At 44.9% G+C, this 17,554-nt stretch overlaps 1 protein-coding gene across 1 annotated transcript in view; it reads left to right on the top strand.

The window, feature by feature from the left end:
• Positions 1 to 2,728: 2,728 nt before the first annotated feature.
• The window catches only part of LOC125448881 (zinc finger protein 229-like), a 31,305-nt gene continuing 16,479 nt past the window's right edge, over positions 2,729 to 17,554 (top strand). The window contains exons 1-3 of the mRNA XM_059641829.1: positions 2,729 to 2,813; positions 9,667 to 9,727; positions 11,789 to 13,003. Coding sequence (XP_059497812.1) covers positions 12,190 to 13,003 — 814 coding nt within the window. The 5' untranslated portion in view covers positions 2,729 to 2,813; positions 9,667 to 9,727; positions 11,789 to 12,189. The remainder of the gene's footprint in view (positions 2,814 to 9,666; positions 9,728 to 11,788; positions 13,004 to 17,554) is intronic.

The raw sequence follows: 17,554 nt of genomic DNA, 5'->3' as shown, positions 1-17,554 counted from the left end.
CAAGGGTGCCAAATGCCTTCTTTACACCCTATCTACCTGAGACTCCACGTTCAAGGAACTACACACCTGGGTCTCTGACAACAAACTGTGGAGCTGGACAAACACAGCAGGCCAAGCAGCATCCTAGGAGCACAAAAGCTGACATTTTGGCCTAGACCCTTCATCATGTTTTTTCTGATGAAGGGTCTCGGCCTGAAACGTCAGCTTTTGTGCTCCTAAGATGCTGCTTGCCCTGCGGTGTTCGTCCAGCTCCGCACTTTGTTGTCTTGGATTCTCCAGCATCTGCAGTTCCCATTATCTCTCACCCCTAGGTCTCTGTTTGGCAATACTTCCCAGGCTCTATAAGGTCTGCTCTGGTTTGCCTTACCAAAATACAAAACCTTGCATTTACCTAAACTAAGCTACATCTATTACTCTTCAACCCATTGAGCTGTCTGAAAATTCATGAAAGAGATTGCATTATTTACAAGATATATTAATCAGTGTATTCCATTTATTCAAACAAAATAATGTGTTGCTATGTTGTCATCACGTTCACAAGATATTACTAGAATCAAAAATGTTTGATCTGTTTTAATAATAACCTCTTCAGAAATGTTAATACTCACGTCTGGAGCAGGTGAGACTTGAACCCAGGCCTTCTGGACCACGGTAGGGATACTATCACTGTGCCACAAGATAGCTTATTTCAAAAAAATGTTTAATGCACAAAGTCTCGAGGCTTTTAAGCTGGTTGTGCCCTCGATCAGAGTACCAAGCCAGAATGATGCGGTCACAACTGTTTCTGATGAGGTCTTCTATGAGCAATTCTTAAGCTCATGGTCTCCAATCATACTGGATCCAGAGACCCATGTTCAAGTACACCTGCTCCGGATGTATGTAATAACATCTCTGCTTCCAAGTAATCAACCTGTTCAAAGTCCACAATCTTGGTGAACAAATACAAGAGTGTAATCCTTTGAACCAGTGCTGAAGTTGATGCTGGTGCCACTGCTGACTTGATTCCTGTGCCAGGCCCACCAAGTTGAAGTTGTCATTGCTGTGGTGCCATCTCTTGCTGCTGGGTCAACACTCATGGTTGTTGCTGATGCTACCCGTTCCACTGCAAATGAGCTCCCCAAGGGGGAAAAAAACAAATAAGAGAACTTTAAAGAAAGATAGAAAGAAAATAAGAAAAAGAGAGACGGTTGATGGAAAGCAGAAGACAAGCATGAGTCCGAAAACTATCACCATTCTGCATTAGTGTAATAACATCTGTAAACAGGATAATTAAAAGAAATCTCTTTTCAAGGTATCAGGTATAACTGAATTTTTAGTTTAAAGTTTAAATCGCATCTTATTTGTCTCCTGTTTCCAAACATGCTTAGAGGTATCTAAATACAGATAATTCTGTAACCGTGTCATGTACATTTAGCTTTAATGGGGAGACATTCTGTATTAAAGATCAACGAATCCAATGATTTCTGGAAAGAAAATCATCAGCAAATTTATTTCCAGATTGAATAATTTCTATCAACTTTGTATTTCATGTGTTTGAAGCTGTGATTATCGAATCATATAATCACTACAGTGTGGAAGCAGGCTATTTGGCTCATTGAGTCCACACTGGACCTCCAAAACGCATGACACCCAGACTGAGACCTATACCCACCTTTCATTCTATCCCTGCATTTCACACCCTTGACACTATGGGCAATTTAGCATAGCTGATCAACCTAGCTTGCACATCTTTGGACTGTGGGAGGAAATCCACACTGACATGGGGAGAATGTGCAAGCGCGACATAGACAGTCACCTGAGGATGGAATTGAGAGCAGGTCTGTGGTGCTGTGAAGCAGCAGTTTTAACCTTTGAGCCACCATGAGCCCCAGTTTTCTACCAGCTGCAAACACAAATAAACATTCTCTGTGCTGTGCAGAAATGCCATGTGTAACATATAAACAACTGCGTTAATCCCTCTCTACATTTAAAACAGGTGAACAATCTCAGCCCATCTAAATTCACCACTGTGTCCAGAGGTTAGATGAATTGTTTCCAGTCTCAGGATTTATATCAATTGATGGATTTTTTCCTCATGAGATCATGACAGCGATTCATCAGTTTGATTGATTCTGTGAGTCTTTCAAGTCAGGATGGTTAATTATGCTGGATAGTCATACAAACTTCAAGTATGAACTCTGACACATTGTAGAAAAGTGAATAAAGAGACAGCTAATTTTCATGATGCAATTTTTCATGTTCTGTATCCTTTAAGTGAAAGGGAGCTGTGAAAAAGGGCAGACTTCAGGGAGGCTCCATACCACTGATTTCCTGCACACGAGAGTCCAATCAGTTCAATATGCTTGTACTGCAATGAAAACAAACTAATATGGACGCTGGAAATATTAAATAAAAACAGAAGGCACTGGAGAGAGAAACACGGTTAATGTTTTGATTCCAAGATGGAACTGTTCACAAAAAAGAAGAAAATTCATTTTGGACTCAAATGTTAATCCTATTTCTCTCCACAGATACTTCCCGATCTGCTGAGATTCTCTGGCAGACAAAAAATTGGCTGAAGCACTCCCGGTCAAACGTCCCTCTCATCCACAGACATTCTGCTTTGCCACTAGAACAAACATTGAGCCTTTGATTATATGTCTCGATGGCGTTGAATTTACCCAGAATGCCCAGCCGGTCAGCATGTCCTCTATCGATGGCAGGGGGAATGCAGTGCGCAGGTGCAGAACTAGGCAGTGCGCTCGGCGTCAGCGACGGTCATCAGAGCTGACGGTGAAGTCGGACGATATTAGCGAGACGAAACCCGCCGCAAGGTGAGATTAGCTTTTGGGGCTGTAAATCCTTCGGAAACGGAATCGGGCAGGGCCTCAGACTCTCCTCCCCAACCCCGAATCGCACAGGTCTCCCAGGCGCAGACCACCATTGCCGAGCTGGGAGGCTCAGCAACCACCGTCTCGGGCGCGGGTGGATATGGGCGGGTCTAGGCGGGTTTCCCGGGCAACCGGGGGGCGTGGCTTCCCTGATGGTCGCTGGTTACCCTGGCAACCGGCCGCCATTTTGCGTCTCTTCTCATCCCCGCTCGCCGCTGAGGGTCCGTCGTCTGGGCAACCACCCGTCCGCTGCTGCCGCCATCTTGTGAGAGGATCTGCCCTGAGAGTTGTCCGACATCAGGTGCACCTCCGGCAGGGAACGGTAGGGTCTGAGGCGCGGGGCGCTGCCGCTGTCTTGTTTTCTCTCGTGAAAACCCTGCCGCAAAAAAAAACACAAAAGAGCAGAATAAATTCAGAGATGGTAAGAACTGCCGATGCTGGAGTACCAGATAACGCAGTGTGGGGCTGGAGGAGCACGGCAGGCCGAGCTTTCTACAGAAATGGGGGGGGAGGGGTCTGAAATAAATAGAGAGAGTGGAGGGGTTGGCCTGGGGAAGGTCGGTGGGATGGCGATAGGAGAGTGCACGTAGGACGTGGTGGTGATTGGTCAGGGAGGTGGGAGAGAAGACGGACAGGTTAAGGGGGCGGGGATGAGGGGGTGGCGTTGGTCTTGGGATGAGGTCGGGTGTGAGAAACAGTCCCTGTTCACAAATTCAGCCTGGGAAACCAGACAATTTTATTCGGTACGATCCTGCAAGAAAGGGTGTCTGCTAGACAGGCACACGCTACAAAGAATGTTAAACATTCTTATACAATTTAGGAGTTGCAGAATCACACCTCCCTGCTCCCATTGGTCTTAACCTATCATTCCGCGTCCTGTCGGACAGCCCTTCCTTTACTGCCGGCCGAAGGCCCTATTCCCTTTTTTACTGCAATCCTTATTTGGCTATCCTAAAGAGCACTAGACATGCTGTACGTGCGAATCGTCAGGTTTGCAGAAATAAGCCTCTGCTACAACACCCTTATCTCTACCACGTCCTTGTCTGCAGAAAGAATGTTTCTGGTCGTGCTGTCATCTTTGCAGAACCTAATCTCTGGTTAATGATAAACTTCTGCTACAAAATCTTGTGACTTTCTGCTATAAAATGTTGTGACTTTCTGCTATAAAATCTTGCGACTTTAATGGTCTGCTTTTGCAAGACCCACTATTCATCCTTACCTGCAGAAACAACATGTTTAATCTCTCACAATTCCTCCTTTTTCTTTTTCTCAAACTGTTGTTTCTGCACTAATTAAGCCCCTTTTCTAATTCATTTTCCCATTTTCTGCCCACTTATGCTTGCTGGTGTTGAGGTTCACAATCTTGTACACGGTTAGCCCTTAAATCATTCTTTGTGATGTTTGTTTTTTGAACTCTAGAAGCATTCTTTGATTTTCTCTTTGTTGCATACCATCTGGTGATGTACTAGGGTTCGTTCCCCTAGAGATGTCATTAATCGGTTCAGTATCCATTTGAGGACATTAAACCCCACCACCAGACCCACTAGCATCAATAATCCATAGATGGCCAAATTAACCAACCACCTTCCCCAACCAATTCATCCCCAATTCCCCATTCCCAGCCTTTTTCATTGTGGTATCGGTTACCCACCTCCCTTATCTTGGCGATTTTTGACTCGCACGTGTTGGGAGATATCAGTAATGTTATGGGAAACGTCAGGTATGTATGTACAACACTCTTAGCCAATTAGTGCACAGGTACCACCTTTCTCTGCCAGAATACAATCTAGAGCCATCCTATTCTGAAGAGTCGTTAGCCTGGTGGCAATCATTTCGGTCGTTATGGCTGCCACTTGGGATTGGGTCTCAGCCAACTCCTCCAGGGAAGGCGCCAACTTTTGTATTTCTCTTCCTGCTCGGGCAGTCTCATACATAGGTATCAAAGTCCAGAGAAAGTGATCCCCTTCGGTTACTTCTCAGGCTGTCCGCTTCTTTCCCTGCTCATTCTGAGTTATTTCTGGGGTTTCATCTAACAGCCTCAGATGGGGGATTACATAGGCGAGGTAGGAACAGCCACTCCAGCCTTTCTGACTTTGAGGCAGTGTTAGATCAAAATCATAACATTCCTGCATTTCTACGCTTCCTGTGCATTTGGTCACCTGAATGTACCTTTCCCCGGGGATAAAGGGATCGGCCTCTAGACCACGTATCCGATATGTCCCGTTCAATATGTGGGGTACATTTGTGCCAGTAGCTTGGCTGGTGGCGACACAAGATGAGTTTCCTAACTGGAAGTGTGTGCTGTCATTCTGATTGTAGAAACAAGTGGTATTGACTACTTCTTTCGGTGGGGAAACCCTAAGGCCGTCGATAGCACCTGGGGTTTTCGGAGCTGGTCGTGGGAACCGTCCCGCGAATTTATAATCACCCTTTTCAGATCTCCATTTTGTATCATTTGAGCCCAAGTCAAATAGTTGTACCTCGTACACCTCTCTCTTGGTAAATTGTACTACCGTGAGAGGGATTCCAGATTCTTCATGGTGTGGGATCGCAGTGCATACCCAACAGTCGGTACGCCCCGTTACTCTAGCATAATTGTGACATAACGCGGTAAAATGATTCTTCCCAACCTCCTTGGCAACTAGCGCCAATATTATCGTAACAACATAAAGCTGCCTGCTCATTTCAGCTTCTCAACCCCCCCCCCGCCCCCACCTGTCTATTCCCTAACCCTTTAAGTACCCGGGAGGCGTGGGTTCGCGCAACGCTTACAATTCAAAAAAAAATTTTCGCCAATACTTGAAGTTTCTCATATCAATTCAGTTCATTCTTTCTGCTCAGTTTGACTTTCATCCCGGACGAGCCCCCAATTGTGAGAAACAGACCCTGCTCACAAATTCAGCCTGAGACAATGCCTTGGAAACAAGACAATTTTATTCTGTACGATCTTGCAAGAAAGAGTGTCTGCTAGACAGGCACACCCTACAAAGAATGTTAAACATTCTTATACAATTTACGAGTTGCAGAATCACACCTCCCTGCTCCCATTGGTCTTATCCTATCATTCCCCGTCCTGTCAGACAACCCTTGTTTATTGTTCCCTTTTCTGCCGGCCGAAGGCCCCATTTCCTTTTTTTCACTGCAATCCTTATTTGGCTATCTTAAAGAGCACTAGACATGCTGTACGTGCGAATCGTCAGGTTTGCAGAAATAAGCCTCTGCTACAACACCCTTATCTCTACCATGTCCTTGTCTGCAGAAAGAATGTTTCTGGTCGTGCTAACTGCCATCTTCGCAGAACCTAATCTCTGGTTAATGATAAACTTCTGCTACAAAATCTTGTGACTTTCTGCTATAAAATGTTGTGACTTTCTGCTATAAAATCTTGCGACTTTAATGGTCTGCTTTTGCAAGACCCCACCATTCATCCTTGCCTGCAAAAACAACGTGTTTAATCTCTCACAGGAGTTGGGGAGATTTTGAAACTTGTAAAGCCCATGTTGAGACCATTGGCTTGGATGCTTCCAAGGAGGAATATGAGGTGCTGCTCCTCCAGCTTCCGAGTGTCGTTGCTTTTCAAGGTGGCCTCTCATCCCTACCTCCTTGACCTGTCCGTCCTTGTTCACCTGCACATCTGCTAATGTGGCATATACCGTATCTGCTGTTCCCGTTTGGCCTCCTCTACATTGGGGAAACCAAACGGAGGCTTGGGGACCCCTTTTGTGGAACACCTACGCTCGGTTCGCAACAAACAACTGCACCTCCCAGTCGTGAACCATTTCAACTCCCCCTCCCATTCCTTAGATGACATGTCCATCCTGTGCCTCCTGTAGTGCCTCAAAGATGCTACCCGAAGTTTGCAGGAACAGCACCTCATATTTCGCATGGGAATCCTGCAGCCCAATGGTACGAGCTTCAAAATCCCCCCTCCCCCTACCGCATCCCAAAAGCAGCCCGGCTCGTACTCTCCTCCCACCTCCAGCTCCACGCCCATCTCCTCCCTGCTAGCCTCCTCCTGCCTCCTTGACCTGTCAGTCCTCCCTGGACTGACTTATACCCTCCCTAACTTACCTTTACTGACTCCAACCCTGCCGCCTTGACCTGTCTGTCTCCTCTCCACCTATATTTTACTTTATCCATGTTCTATCTGCCTCCCTCTTTCTCCCTATTTATTTCAGAATCCCCTTCCCCTCCCCCATTTCTGAAGAAGAGTCTGTACCTGAAACATCAGCTTTCCTGCTTCTCTGATGCTGCATGGCCTGCTGTGTTCATCCAGCTCTACACCTTGTTATCTCTGCTCCTCACACCTCACACTTCACCATTGCCTACCTGCACTCACCTATCACCACCCCACCTACCTTCCCCAACCCCAGGCCCCTCTATTTATTTCAGAGCTTCCTTCCACCCCTCCCCCATTTGTGAAGAAGGGTCTCGACCTGAAACGTCAGCTTTTGTGCTCCTCTGCTGCCTGACTATCTGTGTTCCTCCAGCTCCACACTGGAGTAAATTCAAAAACTCACTAAGGCTCCTTGGACAGGACCTCCCAAACATGTAACCAGTTCTATCTCGAAAGACGCGGGCAGCCAGCACCATCCTGACTGGGAAACATTATTGGCCATTTCTTCAGCGTCTCCAGGTCAAATATCCTGGCGCTCCCTCCCTAAAGGAGTATTTGGGGGCCCACTTGCAGAATTTCAAGATCAGGGATAGGCAATAAATTGTTGGCTAGCCGCTGAGTAACGTGAAAATTCAGCATGGAACTGGGCTGTTAGTTGGAAGTGGAAGGGTGTGCAGGGAGGAGAAGAGGGAGGGGTGGGAAACCGGGTGAATTACTCAATTGGACAAGAGAGTTAGCAAGAACTGCAGATGCTGGAGTCAGAGGTAACAATGTGGAGCTGGAGGGGCTCAGCAGGGTCAGGCAGCATTGGAGAAGCAGGAAAGCTGACATTTCAGGTCAGGACCCTTCCTCAGACCCTCCTCCTTCATTTCCGACCCGGAGCATCAAATTTCCTGATCCTCACTTGGACACGAGGCTGGAGGAGTGCGGCTCCAACAGGCTGCTTGAGAAGCTGGATGCCATTGAGGACAAAACAACCAACTTGGTTGGCACCACCATCCCGGGCATCCCGATTCCCTCCACTGCTGATGTTCAGCACCAACAGTGGGTGTACCATCCTGCCATGGTCAGTTAGTGTGATTTAAATTCACTTTATTAAAATCTGACATTTGAAGAAGCCAGTCATCAGCAAAGGTGACGCTGGAACTGTGAGCGATTGCCATATGGACCCTCCTGATGTCCTTCGGGATAATAAATCTGCCCTCCTTGTCCGATCTGATCTAAGTGTGACTGTTGGTCCACAGCGGTGTTGCGGATCCATGAAATGGATGTGAAATGACCTGGCGAGCCACTTACAAAAGTAGAAGTTTCTGGAAAGGCTCAGCAGGTCTGGCAGCATCTGTGAAGAAAAGATCAGAGTTAACGTTTCAGATCCGGTGACCCTTCCTCAGAACTGTTCTTTATTTAGCCAGCAATTTAGTTCATGCACTGGCCTTCCCAGTAATGGCCAAATCTCAACCAAGAATAATAAGTAAAATTGACCATCACTGGCTTCCTACATGAATCTGTGGCCATGTAGCTGATGAATTCCAGATCTTGGAATGAGTGGCAATTTTTGGTCCCAGGAACGTATGGATGGACTCTTAACCAGCTTCTGAAAGGCCCTAATGAGCCTTTCAGTTCAAGTGCAACACAATGCCCATAACTCATAGAGTCATACAGCACCGAAACAGACCCTTCTGTCCAAACAGTCCATGCTGATCATAATCCCAAACTAGTTGAGCCCCACCTACCTGTGCTTGACCCATGTCCCTCCAAACATTTCTTATTCATGTACTTATTTAAACGTCTTTTAAACCTAGTTGCAGCCACATCCACCACTTCCTGTGGAAGTTCATTGCACACACAAATCATTCTCTGTGTAAAAAGAAATTGCCCCCATGTCTTTTTTAAATCTTTCTCCTCTCAACTTAAAAATATGTCTCCTAGTCTTGAAATCCCCACCCTAGGGAAAAAAACACTGCCCATTCACCTTATATATACCTCTCATTATAAGGTCGCCTCTCAATCTCTTATGCTCCAGTGAAAAATTCCCAGCGAAAAATTCCCAGCTTACCCAGCCTCTCCTTATAACTCAAACTTTCATTCCTGGCAACATCTTGGCAAATCTCTTCTGAACACTCTCCAGCTTCATGAAAGAAAAATAATAATTTCTTTAAAAACAGCAACTGTTTCACAGCGAATAAAGTGAAAATCTAAAATTCCTTTGCGATTAGTTTAGTTGAGAATTTAAAACTGAGATTGCTGAATGTTTATGAAGTGAGGTTTTAAATGTTGTGAACTCAAGGCAGATGCTGCCTCACAGCACCAGAGACCCAGGTTTGATTCCAACTTCAGGTGACTATCTGTGTGTAGTTTGCACATTCGTCTAATGTCTGCGTAGGTTTCCTCCAGGTGCTTTACTTTCCTCCAGAGATGTGCAGGTATGCTGGATTGGCCATGTTAAATTGTCCACAGTGTCTAGGAATGTGTAGGTTAGGTGGATGAGCCATGGGACATGCAAAGTTGCGAGGATAAGGGAGGAGGGTAGGTCTGAGTTGGTTGTTCTTCAGAGGGTCATTGGATTTGATGGGCCAAATGGCCTGCTTCCACGCTGCAGGGATTCTATGATTAAATTGTAGAGCAGATATTTCAGAATCTCACTGTTTATGCTTGAAGTAATCTAGTTTTGTTTTGTAGGTGGGCTGAATTTTCTGTCTGGACTGTAGACTATCTCAAACTCATGGAACATTTGCTGAAGGTAAGGTGTAGCCTAACAGATGAAGATTTATGTATTTGTGGAGTATGTGGAGGTTGGTGACTTCATTTGTGAGGGGAGCTAAATTTGAAGCAGCAAGTAAAAGGCCAATTACAGTAGCTGGTGCTGTCTCTTCCTCTGAACTCGAAGATGCAGATGCATGTCCGTGTGCATGAATTGCAGAAGGTGAATATGGTAGGTACAAAATGTAATTAGGCCAGCTAAGGTGAATACAAAATTAGGGAGGTTATGCTTAATTGTTACAGGGCATTGGTGAGACTGCATCTGGAGTATTGTACACCTTATTTAAGGAAGGATTTAAATGCATTGAAGACCTTTCACAGAAGGCATACTAGATAAATGTTGTGATTGGGGGAGTTGTCTTATGAGAAAAAGTTGGATCGACTATGCTGAAGTGTAAAAGAGTAAGGAATGACTCGGTTGAATGGTATAAGATCGGGCCCTGACAGGGTCGATGTAGAGAAAATGTCTTCTCCTGTGGGAGAATCTAGAACGTTTAAAACAGAGATGAGGCAAAATGTTTTCTCTGAAGGTCATGAGTCTTCAGTACTTAAAAATGTGTTGTGAGCAGAGTTCTTGAAGGCAGTGGGAGATAGACTGTTGTTAAAGGGGTGAAAGGTCATTGTGTTTAGGTGGGAATGTGGATTTGAGATTACAGTTACATCGGCTGAGATCTTATTGAATGGCAAAACATGCTTGAGGGACTGAATGGCCTACTCCTTATTTGTATGTTAACCATGCAGTGAAGATCAGTGGTCTCTAGACGAAGGAAAAACTGCACTGTGACTCTGAAAGGAGCTCTTTGGCCACCAGAATAGGGTGATCTCAGAGGTTTTGCACTAACTTCTCATCTGTGGTAGACAGCAGGGAGTCTCGTCAAAAGTTACCACAATTGAATCTGTCTCTATTCACAAACATAGTGCCAATCCTGGAGATTCTCAGGAATCATTCCTTAAATAAGTGGTACAAGATAATGCAGCTGTGCCAGCAGTATAACCTCAATACATTTCAGAGTTTGCCTGGGCCACTATCTGCTTTTGAGCTCTGAACTTGTCTTTTTCAATTTCACTCTAGTTTTAGGTAGAATGGAGTTGAGGTACTCTTCTGAAAAGAGAACTTTGTTGAGGAATTCTTCAATTTGTTCTGTCCAGTGAGCTCTGACTGCCTCCCTGCCCTTGATGAATTCCCCCTCTGTGCTTCTGTCTAAGTGGAGTTCCAGAGTGCCTGGCCCATAGATTGTCTTCACAGTGCTGAAAAAACACTGCCTTGTCATTGGTGTTCACGAGTTCTTAGATCTTCTGTGTTCCTTCTATCCTCAATTTGATATTTATGTTGTAGGAGCTAACATGAGGGTGTCCTCAAACCATCCTGAAGACTGAATATAACCACCGACACAAGGGAGGGTCCAGCTTGTGATGGACTAAAATTGAGAAAGCCGGTTCAGGAATGCATGGAGCACGTTGAGATACTTTGTTGTGTTTCTGAAGAGTCAAAGTGGAGGCACCTCAAGCTGAAAACTCCCACTCGACCCTATATGCCTTGCACACCCCATCCCATGAGGCAGCACCTAGACATTGTGCATTTGTCATCTACTTCAGAATCATGTAAGGAAGCCATTCATGATCCTGAGAGACGGCTGAAGAATGAGAGAGTCAGGGAGGCAGGGCTCTGTTCTCAGTGTCAGCCAGGTTAGCCAGACAACTAGCTACCACTTGAAGAACTTGTTCCGTAAGCAGTGAGTGTGCATTGCCATCCAGCTGAGGAAATAGAAATTGGCTAGGTCTCGGAAGATAATGTAGTTTATGCTTTGATTTTATTTTCGGTCTGCGCAAAGGAGCTGGAGAACTGAATCCAGGCAGAGAAGAGGAAGAGAGAAAACCAAGGGGGAAAGAATTAGATTATTTGGATTTCAGTACGTGCAGCTTGGAGATTGTGGGCAGGAGATTCACAACTTTAGGGAGAAATTGTTCCTTAGAAAGTAGAATTGTATGTTTGGAATCCCTGTTCTGTATTCACACTGACTTCTGTGATGTTTCTTTGTAGGGTATCAAAAGGAGACAATTTGCAGACAGCAGTGTCAAACCAAACATCAAGATGTGACAGTCCCTAGATTCATCAGGACCTGAAAATCATCATCCTTTGAACGTGGAAGGAGAAATATTTCTTTGTTCTGTCTGAGAGAAAAGATTTCAAATGTCAGTGTGACTGGAAAACTAACACACAAATCCAAGTGTTCGAGTGAATTGGCTGGAAACAGCTTTAATCAATTACACAGGCAAGCAAGAGTATTCCAGTGAACTGATTGTGGAAATGAGCTTTAACCAGTGACACTATTCAAAAAAAGTCACACCATTCACAGTGGGGAGAAACCATATTTGTGTCTTGTGTGTTGACAAGGCTTCAACTGATTGTCCAACTTAGGGAGACACATAAACAACTGTTCCATGGAGAAACCGTGGAAATGTGGGGACTGTGGGAAAGGATTCAGATCCCCATCTGACCTGGAAATTCATCGACGCAGTCACACCGGTGAAAGACCGTTCACCTGCTCTGAGTGTGGGAGGGGATACATTCAGTTATCCAGCTTGCAGACACATCAGAGAACTCACACTGGGGAGATGCCATTCAGTTGCTCTGAATGTAGGAAGGGTTTCACTCGATCATCCACCCTGCTGAAACACCAGCAAGTTCACACCGGGGAGAGACCGTTCACCTGCTCTGAGTGTGGGAAGGGATTCACCCATTCTTCCAACCTCCTGACACACCAGCGAGTTCACACTGGGGAGAGGCCTTTCACCTGCTCAGAGTGTGGGAAACGATTCTCTGATTCGTCGACCCTGCTGAAACATCAGCAAGTTCACACTGACGAGAGACCTTTTATCTGCGCAGACTGTGGAAAATGCTATAAAAGTTCCAGAGAGCTGTCATGCCATCAGCGTGCTCACACTGATGAGAGACCCTTCAGGTGCTCTCACTGTGGGACAGGGTTCAAAACGACATCTGACCTCACTGTACATCAGCGAGTTCACACTGGAGAGAAACCATTTACCTGCTTTGAGTGTGGGAAAAGATTCACTTATTCATCCAACCTCCTGAGGCATCAGCGTAATCACACGGATACAAGAACTTCTCAATGTTCTGATGGTGAAGAGAGCTTTAAAAGTAGCAATGACTTGCAGACACACCAATGCACTGATGTGGAGAGAGTCCGTCCTCCTGTTGTGATTATGGGAAAGGATTCACTGATTCAATCAATCTGCTAAAAGATCAGCAAATTCACATTGTTGAGAAGCCACTTATCCACTCTGAATGCGGGAAGGACTCACTTGCATGTTCACTCTGCTGCAAGAGCAGTGAGTTCATTCAAAGAAGAGGCCATCCACTTGATCCCTGTGTGGGAAGGAATTCACTCATTCTTCCCCCCTGCTGAGACTCCAGTGTGTTCACATATGACTGCAGGAGTTGAATTCTATTTCTGCTGCTAATCATCTCATTGAGAGCTGAACATGGGGGTTAATGTTGTCATTTTTGTCAATGGTTTGGATGTGAATAGAGGTGGAATGATTAGTAAGTTTGCAGTTGGACAACAAAATCGGTAGTGTAGTGTGCCATGAAGAAGCTTATCTCAGAATACAACAGGAACTTGATCAGATGGTCTGAGGAGTGGCAAATGGAGTTTAATTTAGATAAGTATGAGGTTTTGCATTTTGTTAAGGGAAATCAGGCCAGGACTTCTACACTTGATGGTAGGGTCCTGGCAAGTGTGGCTGAGCAAAGAGATTGTGGGGTGCAGGTTCATACTTCTTTGAACATGGAGTCTCAGGTAGACAGGATGGTGAAGTAGATATTTGCTATGCCTGCCTTTATTGGTCAGTACACTGAGTGTACGATTAGGATGACGTGTTGCACTTGTTGAGGACATTGTTTAGGTCACTTTTGGAATACTGTGTTCAGTTCTGGTCTCCCTGATACAGGAAAGATGTTGTTAAATTTGAAAGGGTGCAGAAAAGATTTACAAGGATGTTGCTAGGATTGGAGGGTTTGAGTTACAGGGACAGGCTGAATAGACTGGGTCTATTTTCCCTGCAGTTCCTGAGGCTGAGGTGTAACTTTATAGAGGTTTATAAAATCAAGGGCATGAAGAGGGTGAATAGCCAAGGTCTTTTCTCCAGGGTAGGGGAGTCTAAAACCTAGCGGTCTTAGGTTTAAGGTGAGAAAGGAAAGATTTAAAAGGGACCTAAGGGGTAACATTTTCATACAGAGGGTGGTGCATGTATGGAATGAGCAGTTAGAAGAAGTGGTGGAGGCTGGTACAATAACAATATTTAAAAGGCATCTGGATGGGTACATGAATGGAAAGGGTTTAGAGGGATATGGGCTAAATGCTGGTGAATGGAACTAGATTAATTTCGGATATCTGCTCAGCACGGACAAGTTGGACTGAAGGGTGTGTTTCCATGCTGTACAACTCCAATCCTGAGCTAGGGAAAAAATGTGTCCCAGCTGCTCTCCTCCATGTATCAGAGCTCCTAGACAGGGAACACAAGTTCCTTTACAACTGGATTTTGAGTCATCAAAAACAATGGACAGCGATGGAAATGTGTTGTCAAGGCAGAGATTGGGGTCATAATGGGATCTGTTCCTTACTGAAAATGAAACAGTAGGTTTAGGTTTCTAGTCTGAAAAAAGCTGTGGCTATTACGGTCTGAGGAATTAAAATAATTGCGTGACATTTTAGTTCTCCAAGTGTATGGAAATAACAACAATCTAGAGCTTTTCACATTGGAAAACCTCCCAAGATGGTTGAAAGTTGACTGTAAGCTTTGTTGAGGTAGATTTTGGGCAAATGACAAATTTAGGGAGGGAATTCTTGAGTTTGATATCTTGATAGCTGAAAGCACAACCACAGATGTTGGAATGATGTAGGTAGGGGATATGAAAGGATCACAGCCAGTGCCGGGCTGTTGGAGGGCTGTATCGGACCAGATGAAGTTCAAGAGATTGCTGTGGAGAGAGTGACTGCCTTTGTGTTACTTCAAGCGCTGAATGACATCCATGCAGGCCAATATCATTGCTGTGAGAGATTGTTTGCTGCTTTTAAATGGATGACAGACACTATGTTTGTGGACTTAAAACAAACATTGACCTCCACCAATCTGCTGCATAGCAGATTAGGAGCAATGATGTGATGGTGGTCCATGTGGGGAAGATGGCATAAGGAGATATGGAACTGGTAACTCAACTCAAAGTGCTCCCATTTCTACCCATTCTTGACACACTGTCCCATCTGCTGACATTCTACAGCTTCACCCACCAGCTGAGTCTTCTCCTTGCTCCTCCTGCAGGATCCAGCACATCATCATTGTCCCTGGGTTCCTTGCTGGCGAGCACTGAAGGTCACCTCCAGCCAAATCCAAATGCTGAAACATATCCAACATTTGTATAAAACAAAGAACAGTGGATGCTGGAGATCTAAAGTGAAAACAAATTGCTGGGGAAACTCAGTAGGTCTGCCAGCATCTGTGGGAAGAAAGAAGAGTCTGGTGAATTTTCATCTGACAACACATGGTAATGGCGTGACTCTGGTCCTGGCATTCCTACACCTCACCTGGAGGAGCCGAGTTTGGAAGGGTCCCTCTGGTTTACCCTAATCCATCCCTTTAATCTTTCAGTTCAAGGAATGAACATGTTGGAATTGTTGCAATCTGAATCCATCAACATTCATCATGCTGTAGGGGGTGCGGGGAGATTGTTCACTGTTTAATATTGGAATCTGGGGGATAATGTTTACTGTTTTATGTTGGGGTCTAGGGAATACTATTCTTGTTTTTATTTGGGTCCAGGCGGCAGCTAGACTTGTATCCCTTGTTGGCTTGTCAGAGCTCTGATTAAAGGCTTTAATATCAGCTTAATAACTGACATCTGTCTGGGCAGGCAACTCAGGATGTGGCAAGATGCCTCAACAATAATGATGGGTGGTCATGGGTATAAAACGAATTGGGTTACTCCCACCAACGCTGTTTATCTTGAAATTGACTTAAAAATCACACGGCGCTGCATTAAAATACTACCAAACATTCTCAACCTGAATCTTTTGTCAGTTTGCTTCTATTCAATGTTTTAACTGAGGATTTGGTTTGCTTGTTACTTTTTAAAGGCAGCTCCGAACCATCAGTTTCTCCATGCATCCTGGTGTTTGAGGGGATGTTGTGTGAGTGCAGAGTCAAAAGAAGTTTGATAACTTTCTGGACAGGAGGTTTGTTGATGATATGAAACCTCATAGTATTTCAAGTAACAGGAGAGGCTTTGCAGTCATCCTGCCTGCTGACACGCCAGTGTCATAGTAAGTGATTACAGTGATTGCATTCTGTTGTAATTGCTGCTGTTAATCACCTTCAGGACTAAACTGTGCTGTCAGTTTGTTTCTGAAGTTAATTGCCACCCTTGAACTCATCCCCTTGCACCCCCACCCCATCCCAAGTGAGCTGGAGTTTAATACTCAGAATCAATTTCAAATAGAGTCATAGAATCATGAAGTGCAGAAATAGACAATCCGTGCCAAACTAAATCGGTTTTGTGAATATTTGTCTTCCCAAATAAGTGTTTAACAATCACTTGGTTGGACCTCAGAACAGATGTTCTGTGGGGTGGATACTACTGAAGGATCAGTACTTCAACCTGGATTCCAACAGTATGATGGCCATCCAAAAGTGATTCCTGTTGGATAAAATCAAACCCAGTTTATTTTCCACCTGGTTATCTGACTACCCCATTTTGAGCAGTTTGCAGTGGTCTCCCTGAAAACACGGACATCAGTCTTCCTTCCCTCATTTTGCAATTGTTGATTTTAAGATTTGTTTCTTCCAATTTTTCCAAAATATTCTCTGGGATGTTCCGATTGGTCTTGCACCCATACCCCTTTGAACAATGTTTTAACATTTGCTTTTCAATGGGAGACAAAGTAACGCAATGATTAAAGGGTGTTTTTCCTTGTGGGGAATGAGATGGGCAGTTCCTATCTTTCCCACCACTTGCAGCAGGGAGGATACTGAGGTTTGATGGCGCTGCTGGAGAAACTGGTCATGAGTTCTTTTTTCATTATTCACTCGTGGGACATGGGCCAACATTTATTACCTGTCAAAATAAAAACTGAAAGAACTTTGGATGCTGTAAATCAGAAACAAAAAGAGATATTGCTGGAAAAGTCAGCAGGTCTGGCAATACTGGACTCGAAATGCTAACTCTGATTTCTCTTCACAGATGCTGCCAGACCTGCTGATTTATTACCTGTCCCTAGTTGCCTTTGAAAAGATGGTAGTGTGCAGTTCTCTTACACAGCTGCAGTCCACATGCTGTTCCAGGGTTTTAACCCAGTGATACTGAAGTAATGGTGATATATTTCCAAATCAGGGTAGTTGAGTGACTGTTCTAGATGATAATGATTGTAAGTGTGGAAAGTGCTGTCTAGATATGTAATACAGAGGGATACCCAGGTGCGAGGCATAAACTGGATTGGCCACCCTGTTATGAATTGAAATGGGCTGTGACCCATTTATGAGATAAGAAGGTAGAGAGCTGGATGAACACAGCAGGCCAAGCAGCATCAGAGGAGCAGGAAGGCTGACATTTCGGGCCTAGACCATTCTTCAGAAATTGGGGGCGGGGGATCTGAAATAAATAGGGAGAGAGGGGGAGGCAGAAAGAAGATGGATAGAGAAGATGGGTGGAGAGGAGACAGACAGGTCAAAGAGGTGGAGAAAGAGCCAGTAAAGGTGAGTGTAGGTGGGGAGGTAGGGAGGAGATAGGTCA

The sequence above is a fragment of the Stegostoma tigrinum genome, chromosome 43 (genome assembly GCF_030684315.1).
Source record: "Stegostoma tigrinum isolate sSteTig4 chromosome 43, sSteTig4.hap1, whole genome shotgun sequence".
NCBI lineage: Eukaryota > Metazoa > Chordata > Chondrichthyes > Orectolobiformes > Stegostomatidae > Stegostoma > Stegostoma tigrinum.
Note: the sequence above shows the minus strand (reverse complement) of the source record. Positions and strands in the feature narration are given on the sequence as shown.